Below are 22,426 nucleotides of genomic sequence, written 5' to 3'. Positions count from 1 at the left end.
AGGAGTTCTCTTGTGGAAGTTTTAGGGTCACTTAAGCATACTATCATATCATCTGCAAATAGTGAAATTTTGACTTCTTCCTTTCCTATTTGTATCCCTTTGACTTCCTTTTGTTGTCTAATTGCTCTAGCTAGGACTTCCAGCACTATATTAAATAGGTAAGGTGAGAGTGGGCAGCCTTGCATAGTCCCTAATCTTAGTGGGATTGCTTCAAGTATCTCTTCATTTAGGTTGATGTTGGCTGCTGGCTTGCTGTATATTGCTTTTACTATGTCTAGGTATGGGCCTTGAATTCCTGATCTTTCCAAGACTTTTAAAATGAAGTGATGTTGAATTTTGTCAAATGCTTTCTCAGCATCTAGTGGGATAACCATGTGGTTTTTTTCTTTGAGTTTATTTATGTTGTGGATTACATTGATGGATTTCCAAATATTGAACCATCCCTGCATTCCTGGGATAAAGCCTACTTGATCATGATGGATAATTGTTTTGATGTGTTGTTGGATTTGGTTTGCGTGAATTTTGATTATTATGTGACGGGAGATATTTCTTTTCTGGTCTAGTCTATTTGGGGCTCTGTAGGCTTCTTGCATATTTAACGACATCTCTTTCTTTAGGTTAGAAAAGTTTTTCTCTATAATTTTGTTGAAGATATTTACTGGTCCTTTAAGTTGGGAGTCTTCCCCCTCATCTATACCTATTATCTTTAAGTTTGGCCTTCTCATTGTGTCCTGGATTTCCTGGATGTTTTGGGTTAGGAGCTTTTTGCATTTTGCATTTTCTTTGACAGTTGTTTCAATGTTTTCAAATGTATCTTCTGCACATGAGATTCTCTCTTCTATCTCTTGTATTCTGTTGGTGATGCTTACATCTATGATTCCTGATCTTTTTCTTAGGTTTTCAATCTCCAGGGTAGTCTCCCTTTGAGATTTCTCTGTTGTTTCTACTTCCATTTTTAGATCCTGGATGGTTTTGTTTAATTCCTTCACCTCTTTGGTTGTGTTTTCTTGAAATTCTTTAAGGGATTTTTATGTTTCCTCTTTAAGGGTTCCTATCTGTTTATCTGTGTTCTCCTCAAATTCTTTGAGAGTGTTATTTATGACCTCCTTAAAGTCCTCTAACATTATCATTAGAATGGTTTTAATTTTGTGTCCTGCTTTTCCGGTGTGATGTGGTGTTCAGGGCTTGCTATTGTGGGAGAACTGGGTTCTGGTGATGCCAAGTAACTTTGGTTTCCGTTGTTTATGTTCCTGCGCTTGCCATTTGCCATTTGGTTAATTCTAGTGCTACCCTCTCTCACTGCTTCCGACTGGGGACTGTCGTTCCAGTTATCTTGCTTATGTCAGAATTCCTCAGGGACCAGATGTCTCTGTGATCCTGTGATCCTGAGCTCCAGCTACTCTGAGTGCAGTGTCTCCTCTAGGATGTCTCAGGGTAAGGTGTCTTCTTGAGAGCAGACCAGCTAGGTGTTCGCTGCTCTAAGTGCAGTGGTTCCTCTAGAATGTCTCAGGATAAGGTGTCTGCTGCTCTGGGTTCCGTGGCTCCTCTAGGATGACTCTGGGTATGGTGTCCCCTTCTCTGAGGTCGGGGCCTCTCTAGAATATCTCAGGATACGGTTTCCACAGGGTGTAGACCTGCTGGGTGTCTGCCTCTCTGAGGACACTGGCCTCTCTGGGCTGTCTCAGGATACGGTTTCCACATGGGTGCAGACCCGCTGGGTGCCTGCTCCCGCCACCAGGATCTGGAGAGGGGTGGAAGGGGAGTGGAGTTCCACAGGGTCAGGGTTTGGGTACCTGGGAAGAGGTCCTGTGAGCTTCCTACTCCCAGATGTGGCTCTTATGCATAGGACAGTGCACAACTGGCCTTACCTGCCTCTCTGAAGACACTGGCCTCTAAGGGATGTCTCAGGATACAGTTCATTTTTTTCTTTTTCTATTGGTGTTTTCCATCAATCATCCTTTGAAGTGCTGGATTTGTGGAAAGATATTGTGTAAATTTGTTTTTGTCATGGAATATCTTTGTTTCTCCATCAATATTGATTGAGAGTTTTGCTGAGTATAGTAGTCTGGACTGGCATTTCTGCTTAGGGTCTGTATGATATCAGTCCAGGATCTTCTGGCTTCTCTAGTCTCTGGTGAGAAGTCTGGTGTAATTCTCATAGGTCTGCCTTTATATGTTACTTGACTTTTTTCTCTTACTGCTTTTAGTATTTTTTCTTTGTTTAGTACATTTGATGTTTTGATTATTATGTGATGGGAGGTATTTCTTTTCTGGTCTAGTCTATTTGGAGTTCCTTAGGCTTCTTGTATGTTAATGGGCATCTCATTTTTTAGGTTAGAAAAGTTTTCCTCTATAATTTTGTTGAACATATTACTGGCCCTTTAAGTTGTGAATCTTCACTCTTATTTATACCTATTATCCTTAGGTTTGGTCTTCTCATTGTGTCCTGGATTTCCTGGATGTTTTGTGCTAGGAGCTATTTGCATTTTACATTTTCTTTGACAGTTGTTTCAATGTTTTCCATGTTATCTTCTGCACATGAGATTCTTTCTTCTATTCTGTTGGTGATGTTTGTGTCTATGACTCCTGATCTCTTTCCTAGTTTTTCAATCTCCAGGGTAGTCTCCCTTTGAGATTTTTTTTTTATTGTTTCTACTTCTATTTTTAGATCCTGGATGGTTTTGTTTAATTCCTTCACCTCTTTGGTTGTGTTTTCTTGCAATTCTTTAAGGGATTTTTGTGTTTCCTTTTTAAGGGCTTCTACCTGTTTCCCTGTGTTATCCTATACTTCTTTAAGGGAGTTATTTATGTCCTTCTTAAAATACTCTATCATCATCATGAGAAATAATTTAAATTCTTGATCCTGCTTTTCTGGCATAATGGGGTGTCCAGGGCTTGCTATGGTGGGAGAACTGTGTTCTCATGATGCCAAGTGACTTTGGTTTGTGTTGTTTATATTCTTGTACATGCCTTTTGCCACCTAGTTAACTCTAGTTTTACCTTCACTCACTGTGTCTGACTGGAGTCTGTCTTTCCAGTTATCTTCCTAGCGTCAGTACTCCTGAGAGTCCAGATGTCTCTGTGATCCTGTGATCCTAAGCTCCCAGGTGGAAGAACTCCTGGAACTCAGACTGCCTCTGGGATCCTGAAATCCTGCTGCTCTGAGTGCAGTGGTTCCTCTAGTATGGTTCATGATATGGTGTCTTCACAGGAGCAGACCAGCTAGGTGTCCTCTGGTCTGAGTGGAGTGACTCCTCTAGAATGGCTCAGGGTATGGTTTCTGCTGCTTTGTGTATAGTGGCTCCTCTAGGATGACTCAGGATATGGTGGCTCCATAGGATCAGACCAGCTAGGTGTCTGCCCTAGCTATAAGGACCCTGAATCTTCTATTCAAATTATGTGGTGTCCTCAGCAATAGTAGCTCACCTCCAATCCTAAGAGGCAATCAAAGAGTACATTGATAATCCATATTGCTCTGAGAGTCACATGGACTACCCTAAGCAACCATTCAAGAGAATATTTTGGCCTCAGCTCACTGAAAGAGATGTAGATACTTACACCCAACAAATGGACTGAAGTCAGGGACCCTTGTGGTTGAATTAGGGAAAGGCTGGAAGAAGTTGAGGAGGAGGACAATCTTATAGATGCCAGCAGAATGAATGAAAAAAATGCAATCTTGGGAGGTAAGAGGTGGGATGACCCTCTAGAATGTACCAGTGAGGGACCATAGATGAAAAGCCCAACAGTGGGGAGAGGGAACTTATAGACTTCACCTCCAATAGAAATACAGGGCATCAAGTAGAGGGATGGGGTTTTCATCCCACAGTCAAACCCTCTCACCCAGAATTGTTCTGGTCTAAAAGAACTCCAGGGACAAAAATGGAGGAGACAGTGAGAAAAAGGTAGTCTAGTTATTGACCCAAATTGGAATCCATCCCAAGGGGAGGTTCCAAGGCCTGACACTATTACTGATACTATGGTGTACTTACAGACAGGATCCTAGCATGGCTGGCCTTCAAAAGGCTCAAAAGCAGCTGACTGAGACAGATGCAGATACTTACACTCAACCAATGAACTGAAGTCAGGGACCCCTGTGGTTGAATTAGGGAAAGGCTGAAAGAAGATGAGGAAGAGGGCAATCCCTTAGGAAGAACAGCAGTCTCAAGTAAACTGGACTCCCAAGATCTCTCAGACACTGAGACACCAACCAGGCAGCATACACTAGCTGGTATAAGGCCCCTGACACATATACATCAGAGGGCTGCCTGATCTCACCTCAATGAGAGAAGAGGCCCCTAACCCTTGAGAGACTTGAGGCCCCAGGAAGTGGGAAGGCCTCTAGGGATAGAGTTGTGGGGGTTGGGAGTACATCCTCTTGGAGACAGAGTAGGTGGAATGGGATGAGGAATTGTTAAGTGAGTGAACCAGAAGTGGGATAACTACTAGACTGTACACAAAGATTAAGGGTAATACAAAAAGAAAAAAAGGAAGGAAGGAAGGAAGGAAGGAAGGAAGGAAGGAAGGAAGGGAGGGAGGGAGGGAGGGAGAGAGTAAGAGAGAGAAACAAAAAGAGAGAGAGAATAAAAGAAAGAGAGAAATTAAGAGCATTTTTAACAGGAAGTCTTAAAGGTCTAAAAGGAATATTAAAGGTAATACAAAGAGAAAAGAACAAGGAAGGGAGGGAGAGACAGAAAAAGGGAGGTATGGAGGGAGGATTTGGGGAAGGGAGAGAGAGAGACAGAGAGAGAAATAAAGGGAGAAAAATTAAGAGCATTTCTAAAAGGAAGTTTTTTTTATTTTTCACATGTTCAAATTGTGTTTAGTAATCTCTGCAATGGATATAGATTGAGGCTGTGAACCGAGATCTTTATTCTTTGCTGTACATTAACTCAGGCATTTTATATAACACAATATGTGCATGCCCATGAGTAACTTTTTGTCTTAATGTCTATAATTGTGTCATGTTTATGGTCTTGTTTCAAGTTACATATTTGTTTCTTTCCTTGATGACATGTATTTTTGATAAGAAATCAAGAATATTGCAGGGGAAGAACATTTCTGGTGATTGGTACTGAGATTTTTGTAAATTTGTGGCCCCTAAGTAGCTTAAGTTACTTGATTAGATAGATAGATAGATAGATAGATAGATAGATAGATAGATAGATAGACTTGAACATGAAGTGTGTGTGTATGTGTGTATGTGTGTTTGTGAGTGTGTGTGTGTGTGTGTGTGTGTGTGTGACTAATGGGGAGTAGAAGCTCAGAAATTAAACAGGAGATCAGGAGATGAGAAAATAATTTCAACAGAAGATACCCATATAATTTAATTTAATTTTAATAACAGGCATCTATGCTATAAATATAGATATGGAAGATAGATATAGATTATATAAATATTATATATAGCTGTATAAAGTATATGCCCTTATATATAGTTTGTACTATGTATCTTATAGAGTGTATGATTTTAGGTGAATGTAAAATACTATGATTTTCCTTGGGACTTTACCAAACAACCTTAGTGTCATTTCTCCCTCACCTTTACTTCTCCTTCTAAATTGGTCTCACTCCATCCTGTCTATTTAGAGTCCCCTCACTATTATTCTTTATATCACCAGAATCCTGCGATTTTTTTCCAATCCAAACCACCACGATCCCTTTTTTCATTGTTGGTTTCTGTAGTTATTCTATATTGTTTACTCACATCTGACAGTTTGGAGCTAGATACTGTAGATGAAAGAAAACTTATGGTTTTTCTCTTTCTGTATCTGGAACACTACAGTCAATGTAATATATTATAAGCCCATCCATTTACCTGAAAACTACATGCAGAAATCAATAGATCACAGGAACCACAGCATCAATGAATGATATACATAACAGCTCCTGAATCTATGGCTCAGAAAACTTATCAGGAGGTTGCTGGATAACTGTGGTGATTTAAATATGTAGGGCTCCCATGGATCTATGAGTTTGTAGAGTGTCATTATTATGATTTGTGGCCTTATTGGAGGGTAATGATCTTGTTAGAGGAAGTGTGTCACTGTGGAGGCAGGGCTTTGTGATTGTATATGCTCAAACTATGCCAGGGTGACCCAGTCCGCATCTGCTACCTGTAGATCAAGATGTAGAACTCTCATGTTCTTCAGCATCATGTCTTCCTGGTTGCTGCTATGCTTCCCATCATAATGATAATGGATTAAACCTCTGAATCTGTAAGCCAGCCCCAATTACATGTTTTCTTTATAAGAGCTTCCTTGATCATGGTGTCTCTTCACAGTAATGAAACCCTAAGACAATGACTTTGGAACATAGACCTGAGAAAACTATTGAGTGCTCAGAGCTCAATCCCAAGAGTAGGTGAAGAAAGAGGAATTTATTCACTGATAGGAGAAGTATATACTGATGCAGGTTTTATGGAAACCTAAGTAAAGGTTTATTAATAAGCTGAAACAGAACCTCCAAATTATCCAGCTATATCATTGCTGGGCTTCTACACAAAAGTCTTCACATTTCTCTATAGAGAAACCGGAACATTCAAGGTAATAACTACTCTATTCATAGTAGCACAGAAATAACATCAGGTCAGATACACCTCAATACATGCATGGATAATAAAAGTGTGGTACACATACATAATACAAATTTTATTCAGCCATAAAAATAAATGGAATAACATAATTTTCAGCAAACAAATAGACCTTGAAAGTGTTTATTGAGTGGAGTAACTCATTTTTCAATATAAAACAAAAATACTACATGTTCTTTCTCATAAGTGATTCCCACCTTCTAATGAAGATACAAGGCCAGAAATTAAACAGGAGCTAAGGAGAGAGAAAAGTAGGTTCAGCAGAAAATATCCATATAATCTCAATAACTGGCATCTATTCTATATCTAAATTCAGGAAATTATAAATTCTTCATCAAGAATATAATTCTTTAAACCCTGTTAGGGTTGTTGTCTATGTTTATAACAATATATAGTTACTCTCCTAATGTTACTAAAAATGTGGTATTCTGTTTATGCACTATTTTCTGCATGTCCAAATTTCTTTTGAGTTTTGTTTCTGTTTTAATCTTACTGTCTTTCTTAATTAAATCTTATTATGTAAATTTGAACCCTCTAGTAAAAAAGGACATCAAAATTACAAGCATCTTTTCTCACTGTGATGCTTATTTTACCTAATAGTGGCATATGATACAGTTAGATGTACCATGGAACATTTGCCATTGGAGGACAATATACTTTATATTTTTCAATATTAAACCAGAAGTTCTGTTCTTCTACCTCATTCTTCTCTATCAGAGAACACACTGTTTAAGTATGTCCTTCTATGAGGAAAGAAAACTCATTATAAAAAAGCCAAATACAGGCAATTCTTTTTTTTATTTCATTCATGCATCACAGTCACCATCACACACCCTTAATGTAATTGATAACAGCATTTAAAACATTTATGGAGCAGGGGAAAGAGAAAGGCTGCTTATCAAACAAACAGATGCATCCATGAAAGCCATCCTCTGCATGGTACCAGGTCACAGGGACCCCCTGGTCTTCCAAGCGCTTCTTGTAGAGCAAGGCATCATCCCGGAGGACATCATATTCACAGCTCACCAGAAATGTGTCTGGAAGTTGAGCAATGATCTTATCATCTGCTAGAAGAGGTGAAATGTTTGCATCCAAAATATGCTTGGTTTCCAGATAGGCAGTCTCATTAAAAGGTCCCAGAAACTCGGGATGGAAGTTTTTGCTCTTAAACCTTTGGGGAATGTTGTCAGAGCTGACCCACTTGCTGTACTTTTTCCAAGTGTCCAGGGGCACACAAGCTCCTGTCAACAAAAATTTTTTCCAAGAGAGGTCAATGCTTAGATATTTACACATACATGTAATCATTATGTCTCTGGTAAGCAATGGAACATTTTGATTCTGCTGTTGTGATGGTAACTGGAAATTAATGCCCTGCAGACCTGGAGTAATCAGGACTTGAGCCCTGATCTGGGGAAGCATGGGTTGACTGACCAAAGCCTGAGTTACAGTGGCCACAGCCCAAGCCCCAGCACTCTCTCCAGAGATCACCACCTGGGAGGGGTCTATTCCATAGGTTTGAAGGTTCTTCAGGAAGTGGATGGAAGCATTCAGGCAATCCAGATGAATAACAGGATGATGGTAGTCAGGAAGCTTGCGGTACCTAGGGAGAAAAGTGCAAATAGGGAATACTTATGTACACACCAGTCACTGGAATCTATTGTAAATAGCATTATCAACTATCACATGACTCCAAAAGTGTTGTGCCAAATGGCCCTAATAAAAAATGTCTATCCTCATTTCTATACATGGACTTGAGGAAACTGTCTAGAGTAAAAATAATTTCCATTCCATCTCACACCATGATTGATGGATCAGCACATATGAGCAGGGGATTTCAAAGCTGTTGCCATAGGAAAACATAAAAGCCAGTAAAGATACAGACAAGGCCATTGGAACTTTGCTGGACACAGCTCTTCCTGTGTATTGAGCATGTGTTGAGCAGCCAGAAGCCTTTATAGCAACAGTGGCACACTTGCAGAAACTGCCAGAAGCACTTACAGACAGTAGTGGAGATGAGAACAAGGCAGCAGAGAAAGTTTGAATGCCATCCAATGCATCACCACAGAAACCTCCATCTTCAACTTGACCTTCAGCCTGCTCCACTCACCACACAACACTACACAATCTTAATACCACTCCTCTACTCAGAGCAAGGCCAGGCAAATGTGTGTATCTGTCATCTCTGTTCTTCCTTAAGTATTTCATAGGTTTATAAGTATTTCAAGTATTTATTCACTTTGTTTAATTAACTTCACAATAAATTTCACCCTGTGTATAAGGTTTTGGCTAAGGCTTACCCACAACTTTATACTATGTTGCTATCTTTCATGATATTGTGTGTTCTTCAGGCTTACTTACTCTATGGCTAAGTAACTCTACATAGGCACACAGTGCTCTCTAATGTCATATTCTCTCTACTACACTATTTCATGTACTACACAGCAGTGGAGATCTATGCAGGATTTTTATGGTGTGAGTGCAAGAGCAACTTTCTCTGCTCTCCATCAAAATAAAATCTCATGACTCTCTTCTGTTAATAGGTCACCAACTCAATTATACACAGATAGAGATCCATCTCATTAAAGGTTCACCAGAAAAAAAAGATATCAGCCTACTCACTACCTTATAATAGCCCTGTGGATGTCATAGTTCAAACATTCAACCTGCCCATGTCAAAACTCCTGACCTATGAAACCCATGATACAATGAGTATATATTTTTAAGTTACACATTTATATTTTATGTTATAAAAATAAATATGACACACCTTACATCAGAGCTAGGGACATATAACCCATGGATTAAAGTGTAAGTATAAGCTGTGCTCCCAGGATCTAAGTTCCATGCTCTATTCTGATACTTTCCCTAGTGACAAGGATTCAGGATGCAGACATGAATTCATTCCTCCATTGTTTACACCTGAGGGTACTACAACCAAGACAAGGCAGGTTACCATAAAGTACAGAGCTAGAGACCTCATTAATTCAGTATTTTGAAAGAATGGTTAGGCTAATTTACAAAACATGGACCCATTAAATAACAACAACAAGAACAACCTTATTCTGTATGCCAACATGCTGTGGAGAGAATTCCTTCAAAGTCCCTATCAACTGAGAAAGAGTGGTATGAGTTAAGCTAGGGCAGGGATCCTTATATAACTTGGAATGACATGTGAATTTACCACCTTCCTCACCTAGTGAAATATCTTCCAAACACCAGGTGGCCTCAAATACTGACATTATAGCTGTGACTCTCAGAACACATCTCATGGTAGATTGGGTCAGATTTAGAAATTCCACTGAAAAATGTGATCCCAGAGAAAAGCACGTAGCATTTCAAGGTTCACTCATCCTTTTTAGTCCTCCCTCATTGACTTCTCCTCTATTTCTGTTTCTTAAATTCCTGCACTAATGTCAATTTATAATTCAGTATAAATTGTAATAGAAGATAGTCTGTGAAATGACATTTATCAGGATAGATTGAGGAAATTGTCCCAAATTGAGTACAAGTGATCATGTGACTTTGGCCTCAAGAAAAAAAAACAGTAACAGGAAAGCTCCTTTTTTATGTCATCATGGATACAAGTTAACCAGTGATGGTGTGACTAGATGATGGAATTTATTCTACACAACATTTTAGAGAAAGATTTCAGAAAATTTGACAGGCACTTTGATATTTATTTCAAGTGAATAAAACAGTATAAAGTGTTGCTACACTGGATGTTGTTGGCTGTAGAAAGAAACACACAGTCCAGTTTTTTGTGAATATAAAACTAACAGTTCTTGTTCCCAACTAGTCTTTCCTCTTGGATCATGCATGGTATCAGCAGCTTCTTACCCAATAAAACAAAACTAGGAAGAAAAAAAACAGAACACTTAGTGATTATCTTGTTCCACATTCAAAGCCAAAGGTGACTGCCATATGCCCTTTATGTAACTGGCAACAGCATTTGCAGTTTTCACAGAGCAGGGAAAAGAGAATAGCTGCTTATCAAAGTGATGCATCCAGGAAAACCACACTCCACAAGGTTGTCACAGGGACCCCTTGGTCTTTCATGTGCTTTGTGTAGAGTAAGGCATCATCACACAGGGGTTCACACTCACAGGTCACTAGGAATGTTTCCGGAAGCTGATCGATGATCTTGTCATCTACTAGGAGAGGTGAAACCTCTGAATCTGAAACATGTTTGATTTCCAGATAGGCAGCCTCATCAAAAGGTTCTGAAAACTCAGGCAGGAGGCTTTTGCTCTTGAACCTTCTAGGGGTGTTATCAGAGCTGAGCCATTTCCTATATTTCTTCCAGGTGTCCGGAGACATATAAGTACCATTTATCAGTGCATCTTTCCAGGATAAGTCAATGTCCATGTATTTACACACAGCTGTCATGAATATGTCTTTCGTGAGGAATGGGACATTTTGGTTCTGCTGATGAGATGGTAAGTGGAAATTGATCACCTGCATAGCTGGAGTAATGAGCACCTGAGCACAGATGTGGGGGACATTTGGGAAGGTGAGCAATGCCTGTGTGATAAGGGCCACAGCCCCACCTCCAATACTTTCTCCACAAGCTACTACCCGGGAGGGGTCTACCCCATAGGTCATTAGATTCCTCATGAAGTGAATGGAGGCATTCAGACAATCCTTATAAATACAAGGGTGATTTCACAGTCAGGAAGCTTGTGGTATATAAGAAGAAACAAGCAAACTCAAGACAGAGATATATACGCATGTGTCACTGGAAGCAATTTAGCAAGCATCCTCATGATTAAATCCTCAGAATGGCCCTACCAAGTAAAGAGCTATCCTCATTTTCCTATGAGGACATGAGGAAACTGTCAGAGTTAGGAAGGACATGTTTTTCATTCAAACCCACATTATGATTCTCATAGATGAGTAAACCCCACAAAGGATCAGGCAAGCTCAAAGCTGTTGCCTTAGGAAACAGAACAACCAGCAAAGATCCAGAAATGGCCACTGGAACTCTGCTGATTCCACTGGAACAGGTTAAGGGTTTTGGCTCTCCCTGCTGTCTCAAGCACCCATTGAGCATTGCCAAAACCACTGTTCATTAAATTTTACATCAATGTTATATTAATAACACTGGTTATATTAATAAATAATAGCATGAGATCTTAATGTAGTTTTATTTTCTAATAAAATAAAACTAATGTTTATTTTCCTGGAAATAAATGCAAGTTTTAGGGGATGGAACAATTAGACTCCCTAATTAAAAGTTCTTAGACTCTTCTCCAATGCCCTGGCTGATTTAAGAAAGTGATTATTACTCACACACTCACACACTCACACACTCACACACTCACACACTCACACACTCACACACTCATCCAGGCTATCCTTATGCCAGCACTGGTTGAAGAACATACATACCTTAAAGGAGCAACAAGCTACACAACAACTGCAGCTACTGGCTGGTAAGACACTCTAGCCCTTGCAGTTGCAAGCAACACACCCACTATTCCAAACAGCTTTCACCAGACTTCCCCATCACCGTCCCATCAAGACCCTGGTAACCTAGAAGAGGTAATATTTAACTAGCCTAACAGGGACAATGATACTATTCTTGTGAATGCAATGAGCTAGTTACAGGAAGAAAGAACTGATGACCCAGAACCAGAAGAACTGGAGCAGGTCCAGAGGCAAGAGAGCACCATATGTTGACACCATGTAGTGCAAAGGTGACAGAGGCAAAAGACCAGTAGGCACATCGCCAGTAGGAATTGCTAACTCTTGGAAGAAGTTAGAAGCCTTAACAATACAGAAACTGAAAAGTAGTCTTGAAGCATCAAGACTGAACAACCAAAACAGAAACAAAGACTCATTGGCAACCATAGCAGCAGTAGACAGCCGTGAATAAAGAAGACAGGCAGCAGTGGCCACAATTCAGGCAATTAAAACGACAGAAGCAGGAACCACTGCCTTAAGGGCCAAGGGTTTTAGATGCCCTAGACTAGAAACTAAAACATGTGTGTTGTCAAGGCCTGGGGGCAGAGGTGACTTTACCCATACACACAGGATCTGTAACACTAAGTATCATTGGGTTAAAGGTACCATTAACAGAAGCAAGCTAAAAGACAATGAACTCAGAGGTGGCACTTGTTATGGCTCCTAGTTCTCTGTTGCTGCCAGTTACTTCAGAAGCCAAGGGCTATGAAGCCATAAAGTGTAGGATCGCAATAGGATGGTTTGGTCTTCAGTAGAGCACTGGCTTTGAGATAGCAGGAGACCCAACAGGTGACCATTGCCTGGGTAGGGACGGCACATATCTTGCCACACCCCCGGATTCCAGACTCCAGACATGCAATCTATGATCTCCATTTGATCTGTGCCTTGTAGTCACATAGGGTCTATACAGGCCCTCCCAAAGTGGTGTTGCCTAATACAGGTAGAAGGTATGACTACAGGCTTCAGCCTTCAGAGATTTACATATTCATGAGTTGCCTAAAGGCCAGAGGGCATAGCTAATTAAGTTATTCCCTCCCAGACTTTCCCCTCTTTTCCCTCCTTATTTAAGCCAGGCCCACTCGGGCCTAAGTGGGGGTGCACCCAGACCATTTACATTCACCATGAACAATAAACCTTTGGAACCTCTTTGACCTTCCTTGTGTTATTGGGACCCTTCATATGACATGCGACCATCTTGGGAGACATTCCTGCGTCCTACACATGGGGTCCCACAATAAAAGATCAGTTGGAAGAGCTCCCCACCTACCCCCAATTTCCACCCTGGTGAAAGGATAAAACTCCAGGGAGATGATTGATGTCATCACTCTGTGTCAACCGAGTTTCAGAGACTTCATTTAGAGTCAAGGGTTGTTACTTCCAGGAAAGGAAGTAATTCAAATTTTCTCATTTAGTTCTTTAAACTGTATTTGTTCTCAAACAATCATAAATGTCCATCTCTGTCCTTCATCCTTTCAGAGAGGCCTTTATTTTCAAAAGGTAAGAGTTGTGTCTTAAGTTATGCTCTACATTAATTTTAAGTGAATTCTACATAGAAGGTGGGTATTTTATTGTTGCATCAAATATCAAAACTATCAGCCAGCAATAGTCATGATGTCAATTTACCTTGACCACTTGCCAATTCTAATTACACCACTGTTGCCAAAGGCAACATAACTCAACTAAATGAAGAAATAACCTGAATTCAGTATTGTAATCTATTCTTTTCTGTCTTTCCAACTTTTGTCAGTCTCTGTGTGTCTGAGAAAGTGTTCTCTTGACTCTAATAAATTTAACTTGAGAAAGATGACATAAGAATCACATCTGATTTTACACTACCTGGGTTTCTTTCCATCCTGGTATCCCTTTTCTGGTTTTCTACAGTATGGCTCTATATTGTCACATAGAAGTCTAGTACTCCATAGTTTTATATTCCAACAGTTCCAGTTAACCAATGCTCTTCTCAGAAATGGATATATTTCAAAACATCTACTGTTTTGAATGTGGGGTGGACATGTACAAGAGAGTATCTGAGGTCAGGACCCTTTTCTGTGATCTAGAGTCACCCAAATCTGTATCCTAAAATTCACCCTCACACAGATAAACCACCAGTTGTCTCAGGCTACTCACCCCACTGATAGCACCACTGAATCTGTCTGCTGGGCCAGGAAGCTGCACAGATTATGGTAACTGTCTGTAAGAGAAACCCAAATGTTAAGCAGTGTGACAGGAGCATAGCATTTCTCACTACAGTCCCAGAAATGGCAGTTGTCCTAGTGGACATGGTAATAATATTATCTGTATGTAACTATCCTTTATTTTTCTGTGGTAACCCTAACCAGCTCAGCCTGGGCAAGGATAGACATCATTCTCGAATTCTTGAATATCAAAATTTGGTTGGAATTTAAGTTTCACTTTCTATAGCATTGAATTTTAAACAGTGTGGATAAACTAGGGGTTTGTGAATGATTAGATCTGAATGGGTATTGCTATGGTAGTGTGTTTGCAGATCTAGCCCTGGATTGTTAATATGTTCGTAAGTTTTCATTCATCATGAGATAAATGATGATCAGATGAGATGTTTATATAATAGTAGACAAGTCCATTAAGATTATTGTGAAGCTCATCTTGGTCCAATTTAGGACTTTGTAGGAGAGACTAATCAGAAACACTGATAACTCTTTGATGCACCCTTGTGTCACTCACATTTGAAACCACCTCTTCATTTGTATTCTCCTGTGTGATCTAGCCTCCTTCTTTGACATTTAGACCCCCAAATTTAAGGACTCTCTCTCTCTTTCTCTCTCTCTTTCTCTCTGTCTTATGGTGTGTGTTGTGTGTGTGAGTGTATGTGCGTGTGTGTGCTTTCTTATATGTCCTCTATTCCTGAAGAGGGTCTGGGGCTTAGTAGATGTTTAGTAAATATCTGCTGAGCCATTTTGACTTAAGACGTGAAAATAGCACGATCCTGCAATAGGAGATTACAGGAAAGGGAAGAGGGTCTCAGGGGCTGATGACAGTGAAGAATGAACAAAGACAAAGAAGCCCTGGAAAAAGGTAAGTACTACAGTAAGCATCTTGGTAACATCTTCAGAACTTCTATGGCTATCTCAATCACCAGAAGGTAGTAAGTAATCCTAACCCCAAAAGTGATATCTTTTGAGTCTGTACAAACAGCAAGGACAGAAAAGCCAGTGAGCAGCCCAAGATGCTTGTTGTATTGAGAAGTTCACATGCTACAGAACATTGATGGTAAGGAATACACAAGTGGCTAGGTGGAAGATGTGCTCAGGTACTTAATGGAGGCTGCCATGTACTAATGACAAATACTGGGTCATACTTGTGGGGAAAAGACGGTGATATTAGAGGACAATAATTGTAGCAAGGAAAAAACTTTTGGCTGTAGAGATGATGTAGTGATCAAGAATGGGGATTTAGCACAGTGGTTCAGTGGAACTGAGGGAAGCATATAGGCTTGAAGTTTTTATGGGACAGGTATGAATGGTCAGTAGGAGGACCCTGGTAACCAATGCTTCCCAAACCTAGACTGACTAATATACTATAGAGGAAACAATGCCATGGAGGCCTCAATTTCACTGAGTGATATATAATTTCCAAGCCCACAATCCATTGCTTAAAAGCCCCAACTTGTCTTTACTTTGACTCCTCCCCAAGAAGTGCTCATCAGAATGTATGACAGACTTTGCCTGTCATGAAAACCTTCCTTTCCCACCCAGCACAGAAACTACTCACCCAAGCTTCCACATATGCCTCCACCTCCATGGTAGAAAATAATGCCTCGCCGTAGTTCTGAGGACACTGCCTTAGGCTGGAACAGTCTCACAGGGATTGTCCCAAAATGCATATCAGTTACCATCAAGTTATGGTTCCTCTTTATGACTAGTAAATCACAGAAAAACTGAATAAATCTGGGCATGGAGCAAATTCTCATCTTCTCCAATATATTTCCCTGAAGGAATAAAAAAGGAGGAAATGATGATGATGATGGTGATGGTGATGGTGATGGTGTTGGTGATGAGGATGGTGATGGTGATGATAGATGAGAGGAATAAGAGTAGGAAGAGGCAGAAAATTGAGGCACAGGAGACTATAAAGTAGGCCTGTAGGTACTGCAGCCACTTAGCATTGCTAAAATGAGTTGACTGTTACTTTCTTGACTCTTGCATACATGATGGATTCATGTCTACAACTGGCTGTGTATTCTGCTTAGAAATAAAGGGAGTTTTCAGAATTTCTACCCCAAACATCCAGATTAGATAATGATATGATTCTAATTTGATTGTTTATCTTAATGAAAATCCATGTCATTGTGCTGATATGGACTTTTGGAAAGACAGATATATACATAAATGGCATAGAGTAGAAGACCCCAATATACCTTCACATAATCACAGCCATCTGAGTTTCAACAAGGGTGACTAAAAGAAGAAAGGAAAGCATCCTCAAAAATGGCTCAGGAATAACCAAATATCTCCATGTTGATGAATGGAACTAGATCCATATTTCACCCTGTATAAAAACAACTTCAAAAGGATCAAACACTGTACTATAAGACCTGAAATTATAAAAACATTAGAAGAAACAATGGAAGAAAAACTTTAAGATATAGGCATGGGTAAATACTTCTTGCACAAGACTCCAGTCTATCTTGAAATAAGGGAAAATACTGACAAATTAAATTAAAAGGCTTCTATACATAAAGGAAATGGTTTTAATTGATTGAAAACTCAACCTGTAGAAAGGGAAAAATGTTGCTGGTGTTGCCTCAAAGAGGATTAAATAGTGTGTGTGTGTGTGTGTGTGTGTGTGTGTGTGTGCGCGCGTGTGTGTGTGATATATCATACATATACATATATCAAGAGGGTAAATCATCCAAACAGTAAAATGAATAGCTCACACAAGACAAAATACAAATGGCTAATAAATATACTGTCTTTTTTGTGTGTGACTGTGATAAGCAGGTCAACCACAACAAACTTGGGAGAAAAAAAAGGATTTATTTGGTTTACAAGTTACAGTTCATCATCAAGAAAAAACAAGACAGGAAGTCAAGACAGGATCATGGAAGCAATTCACTGGCATGTCCCCCTTGCTTACTCAGCTACCTACTCAGGAATAGTCTCACCTTACAGACTTGCACATTTTTTAAAGGACAAGTCTTTGTTATTGGATCGCCAGGGAAAATTATATAATTACAATCTCTAAAATTAAACATCTCATTGGGGTAGGGCAACAGGGCCTGACACTATTACTGATGCTATGGTGTGGTTACAGACAGGAGCCTAATATAGCTGTCCTCTGAGAGGCCCAAACAGCAGCTGATTGACACAAATGCAGATACTTACACTCAACCATTAGACTGAACTTAGGGACCCCTATGGTTGTATTAGTGGAAGGACGTTAGAAGCTGAAGAGAATGGAAATTTCATAGAAAGACCAGAAGTCTCAACTAATCCAGAACTTTGGGAGCTCCCAGACATTGAACCAAAATGAGGCAGCATACACAAATTGGTTCGAGCCCCCCACCCCACCCCAACACATGTATAGCAGAGGACTCACTAGTCTGGCCTCTGTGGGAGAAAATGTGCCTAATCCTTGAGAACCTTGAGGCCCCAGTTATGGGTGAGGCCTGGTTCAGAGGGGCATCCTCTTGGAGACAGAAAAAGAATGGGATGAGAAAATGTGGAAGGGGGAACAATGGCTGAATTATAAATAAATTAACAATAACAACAAGGATAATAATAGGTATTTTAAGTGGTTATTATTGGAAACTGCATGTGTAGATAAAGGTCATGATACATTCAATGAGATAGTTCCTCTGCAAGAGGCTCCCAGGAGGTAAGTTCTTGGTTAAGAAACAAGAAAGAAAAAAAAAGAAACAAGAAAGAGCTTGTATCTGGTCTGGAGCAAAGCAGACATAAACTGAAGGCTGAGGTAATGACCAGCTAACTGAAAAACACTGTATGTCATTATTGTAAAGACTGGACCTCCATCATTTGCAGATGGGCAAGTGATATCTATGGAAGTGAACCAGGGAAGAAGTGAGAGATAAGGTAGAGTTGCACTCATAGAAGGTCTTACTGATGAGACCCAGCAGAGCAGGCTCCAGGTCTTGGATAAATGAAGTTGATTTTAGTTCAGATTTCAGAGAGTTGACCCATGATTCTATCAAAGAGCTCCAAAACTGGCTTCAAATGATGTTTTCCTGTTTGAGTTTTAGGAGAGAAAAAGAGTTTAGCCTACAGAGTGTAGCTCACTTGTCTCCCATCGAGAGTGCAAGGTCTGATGAGCCAGGTTAGACCTTTGACAGCTCAGCTCTCAACCCGATTAAATTTCAAGCCATTCCTTAATAGTACAGGTTGGTTCTATCCCTAGCTCCCTCAAGAGAAGATTGACTATATCTCATATTGAAGCAGACTCCCCCTTTTCCACTGGGAGCCTGTCTTATCTGCTTTCAGATAGATGGACCCAAACTGTCACCCTTTGTAATGATAGCTGTGTATTCCTAATGTACCTTCACTATACTTGCCAGACTTCCTTAGAAATTACCTAAGACTTCACTGTCAAAATATGATCACCCATACCACTCAATGAGCTGTCTGATAGAAAACATCACAACTTCTTCTCTCAGCCTCCAACTCTAGAATAACAAATATTTGTTTGGGAATATTGAAGAGCATATGGTGTTAAACTAAAACTCACATTCTAAAAGCTCATTAGATACATCACAGACTTACACTGTTTTGTGTGGGCTTGTTTATTTTTTTAATGAAGTTTACATTTCCCACAACTTTAAACTAGATGTGCTGTTGTAAAAAAGAAAGTACAGGTTGGAAAGAATGTGTTTTTTTCTGATAAAGTTGGGTATTTGAGGCCTTCACTTGCCATTCCAGGCCTCTAAAGGATCCTGTAATTTTACACAGTTGATGGGTTTCAAACAGCTTAACATCTAGGAAAGCACTTGCAGATAAAAATGAATGAAGGATTGAGGCCAGAATTGCTGTATTGAATAAGGCTTGCTCAGTCCATTATTTTCTCCACAATGCATAGCACAGGGACACATTACTTTTTAAAGTCACATATGAAGCCTATTATTCTTTATCATATGCTATTTAATATGTATATTGAACTAATGAGACAGAGGATGTTGCCTGCCTTAAAAATGGAGACTCTGAGATGCATAGAGGTTAAGCAAAGTGTTCTTGTAGCCAGTGAGAACAGAACAGAAATGCTTAGCAGACAGCTTGGCTACAGCTGCTTTTTACCCCTCTCTTCTCCACCTCCTCCACTGTAGCTGCCCTGTGGGATAATCACTTATGAACTGTGGCCACTACACGGCTTCAGCCAACGTTGAGACACTATGTTCTTTAAACTGTTTACTTCTCACGCAAAGCCAAACTTTCTTTCAAAACCTACTGTACCTGATGATAGGCTTTGACCCCACCTCAGTCAGCAGTAAGGTAAGTTCAGAGTCCAGGCACCCAAGGAAGCTATGATAAAAAGCTGGATATATGTATCATCATATAGATTTGATCAGCAAAGAGCTCCTGCTGAGAAATAATCAGTGGTTTCAAGATGTTTAAAACTATGCAACAAAACACCTAGAAGCAAGTAAGTAGAAGGAAGTAAGGGGCTGCTGCTGAAGAAAATGTTGGATCTGTTGAGCCATGGATCTATCTTGAGGAGAAACTAGCTGAAATAATTTTTCAGTCCTCAGAAATAGAGTCAGTTAATGAATAATGATGCCTACCTTCAATCTCAACCCTTATATGGTGGAAGCCAAAAGACAACCACTTCAACATCATGAGACACTTATCTCAAGAACTTCAAAGGAAAAGAAGAGGTGGGGGTGTAGCTAAGTACAGTGCTGATCTAGCATGCAAGCTCTAGTCTGATCCTCAGCACCACACAAACCAAGCATGATACTGTACATCTCTAACCCCAACTCTAATCTCAGCACTAGGAAAGTAGCAGTGGGACAGTCAGGAGCCTCGGGTCATTTCTGAATATTAGTGAATTCAAGACCAGCCTAAAATCTACAAGATGCTATCTAAAAAAAAGGTAAGAAAAAATTCAGAAGGAAGACAGGGAGACAAGAAAGATGGAATAGAATAGAAATAAACACAATATTTGGATGTTTCTAAGATAGAACAATGTAGTTACTCAGACCTGTAGGGAATCTAGTTAGGGGAGAATAAAAGAAGAGAGAACTACAGAGATGAACCCTGGAAACCATAATGCCCCCAAGAGCAGACTCACCAGAAAAATTATGTACAGCATTACACAATGCATAAATCTGAACTTGACAGGTTGCTGAATGGCAGAGGGAATCTTCACAGTGAGAAAGTGCTGAATGACAATCCATATGAAGGCTCCAAGGTGAAAGATAAGCAGGAACACCAGTAGCACCAACCACAGGACAACCATGGTACTGAGGCTCTGAGAAACTGCTCTCTGAGGTCCAGAGATGTTGCCGTCCCAAAGACATTTCTTGAGTCAACTGACCTAGTTTTATGGCCAACCACCTTCACTCCCTTCTTTCAGACTGTACCTGACACAGTGGCATGACCTAGTTTCTGAAATAACCACACAAATCAACAGGAGCCAGAGGAGATTGCTCCCCAAGGAACAAATGGACTAGGAAAGCCAACCTGGATGACCAAAGTTGGAGTTTTTGTTTGTTCATTTTGGTGGGTTTATTATAATTTTTTAAAATTTTATAAGTGCACTGTTGCTATCATCAGGTACACCAGAAGAGTGTATTGGATCCAATTACAGATCGTTGTGAGCCACAATGTGGTTTCTGAGAATTGAACTTAGGACCTCTGGAAAAGCAATCAGTGCTTATAACCACTGAGCCATCTCTCCATCCCCTTTTGGTTTACTGCCACTACCGCTACCGCTACCGCTACTGCTGCTGCTACTACTACTTTTATTTTTACATTCCAATCATTAACCACCTCCTTGTCCACCCTCCCACATTTCCTCATCCCATTCATCTTCCTCCCTGTCTCCAAGAGGATGCCCCAGTCACCATCAAGCCTCCCCTCTCTCTGGGGCCTCAAGTCTCTCCAGGAATAAGCATGTCTTCTTAGACTAAGGCTAGACCAGGCAGTACTCTGCTGTATATGTGTTGGGGGCCTTGGACCAGCTCATGTATGCTGCCTGGTTGGTAGCTCAGTGTCTGAGAGATCTCAGGGGTCCAGGTTAGTTGAGACTGCTGGTTTTCCTATGGGGTCACCATCTTCTTCAGCTTCTTCCAGGTTTTCCCTAATTCAACCATGGGGGTCCCCGACTTCAGTCAAATGGTTGGGTCTAAGTATCTGCATCTGTCTCAGTCAGATGCTTGTTGGGCCTCTCAGAGCATCACTAATAGTGTCAGGTCTCAGAGCGTCCCCTTGAGATGGATCCCAAGTTTGTCCAGTCACTGGTCTGCCTTTCTTTCAGACTCTTCTCCATTTTTGTTCCTGAAGTTCTTTTAGACAGGTACAATTCTGGATAAGAGCTTTTGACAGTGAGATGGCAACCCTATCTTTTCACTTGTTGATCCTCATTCATCATGAGTATGGATTAAATAACAAGTATGTAATCAGATACAGCATTACTTTGCATAGATCTCAGGATAAATGTCAAAAGAAGCTTATTGTTGTAAGAGACATTCTCAAAACTGTTGGCAATAAAATTCAATAAGTGTTTTGTCATCACCATGGAACATTCAGAGACAAGTGTGACAAAACAGAGAGATAACATCCAACACCCCAGAGTCAAGCTAAGATGAAATGTAAGCCAACTTAACTCTCTAGAACCATTAGTGGTGAAATGAGTTAGATCCATCCCTGGATAGGCCCTGTAAGGTGAGACATTTCAGAGTGAGTAGACACTACTTTCTGATGAATCTGGTCCTATCCTAGAAGAGTTGAAGCTGCTTCTTTGTCCTTGTCTCCTGAAGCAGCTAGTAAAGTGTCAACAAAACTCAGCATATATAAGGTCTCCTCTTTAAAGAAACTTTTAAGTTCCACTTAGCACAGAACACTGAAATGATTCAGACCTAACAAGAGGCTACATCCCTACCAATGACCCAATGAAAATAGAATACCTAAGGGGCTCCAGTCCTGGTAATCTTTCAAATGAGCACAGTATACATGGGAGACTTCAGCTTCTTTACCTCTCCTCTCAGTAATAGTGTTATACACTTGTTCAAATAGACTAGTTATAAATACATATTTATATACAAATGTATCATATTTATATACAAATTTATAAATATATACTCAATCCAAAATATATATATAATTACAAATATTATAAATTAAAAATAATATAAATTTATAAATATAAATTCTACCATACATATAC

The 22,426-nt window shown here is 40.0% G+C and overlaps 1 protein-coding gene and 1 pseudogene across 1 annotated transcript; both read right to left on the bottom strand.

Moving 5' to 3' along the window:
• Positions 1–7,414: 7,414 nt before the first annotated feature.
• LOC117708377 (arylacetamide deacetylase-like 4 pseudogene) lies at positions 7,415–8,390 on the bottom strand (annotated as a pseudogene).
• A 2,189-nt stretch (positions 8,391–10,579) lies between these two features.
• Positions 10,580–20,497, bottom strand: LOC117709518 (arylacetamide deacetylase-like 4). Its single transcript, XM_034503954.1, has 5 exons — positions 20,330–20,497; positions 15,803–16,019; positions 14,180–14,243; positions 12,915–12,936; positions 10,580–11,251 (listed from the first exon to the last, which is right to left on the bottom strand). The coding sequence occupies exons 1-5, from the start codon at positions 20,495–20,497 to the stop codon at positions 10,580–10,582; spliced, it is 1,143 nt and encodes a 380-aa protein (XP_034359845.1).
• Between the last annotated feature and the right edge of the window lie 1,929 nt (positions 20,498–22,426).

The sequence above is a fragment of the Arvicanthis niloticus genome, chromosome 5 (assembly GCF_011762505.2).
Source record: "Arvicanthis niloticus isolate mArvNil1 chromosome 5, mArvNil1.pat.X, whole genome shotgun sequence".
Taxonomy (NCBI): domain Eukaryota; kingdom Metazoa; phylum Chordata; class Mammalia; order Rodentia; family Muridae; genus Arvicanthis; species Arvicanthis niloticus.
Note: the sequence above shows the minus strand (reverse complement) of the source record. Positions and strands in the feature narration are given on the sequence as shown.

What these genes read in the sequence shown, in the direction of transcription:
- LOC117709518 (XM_034503954.1), bottom strand. Translation starts at nt 20,497, where the DNA reads ATGGTTGTCCTGTGGTTGGTGCTACTGGTGTTCCTGCTTATCTTTCAC. An exon ending in TGCTGTACATAATTTTTCTG is followed by an intron (nt 16,020 to 20,329) that starts GTGAGTCTGCTC and finishes TTATTCCTTCAG; the next exon opens with GGAAATATATTGGAGAAGAT. An exon ending in ACAGATCAAATGGAGATCAT is followed by an intron (nt 11,252 to 12,914) that starts AGATTGCATGTC and finishes TCCTGACTGTGA; the next exon opens with AATCACCCTTGTATTTATAA.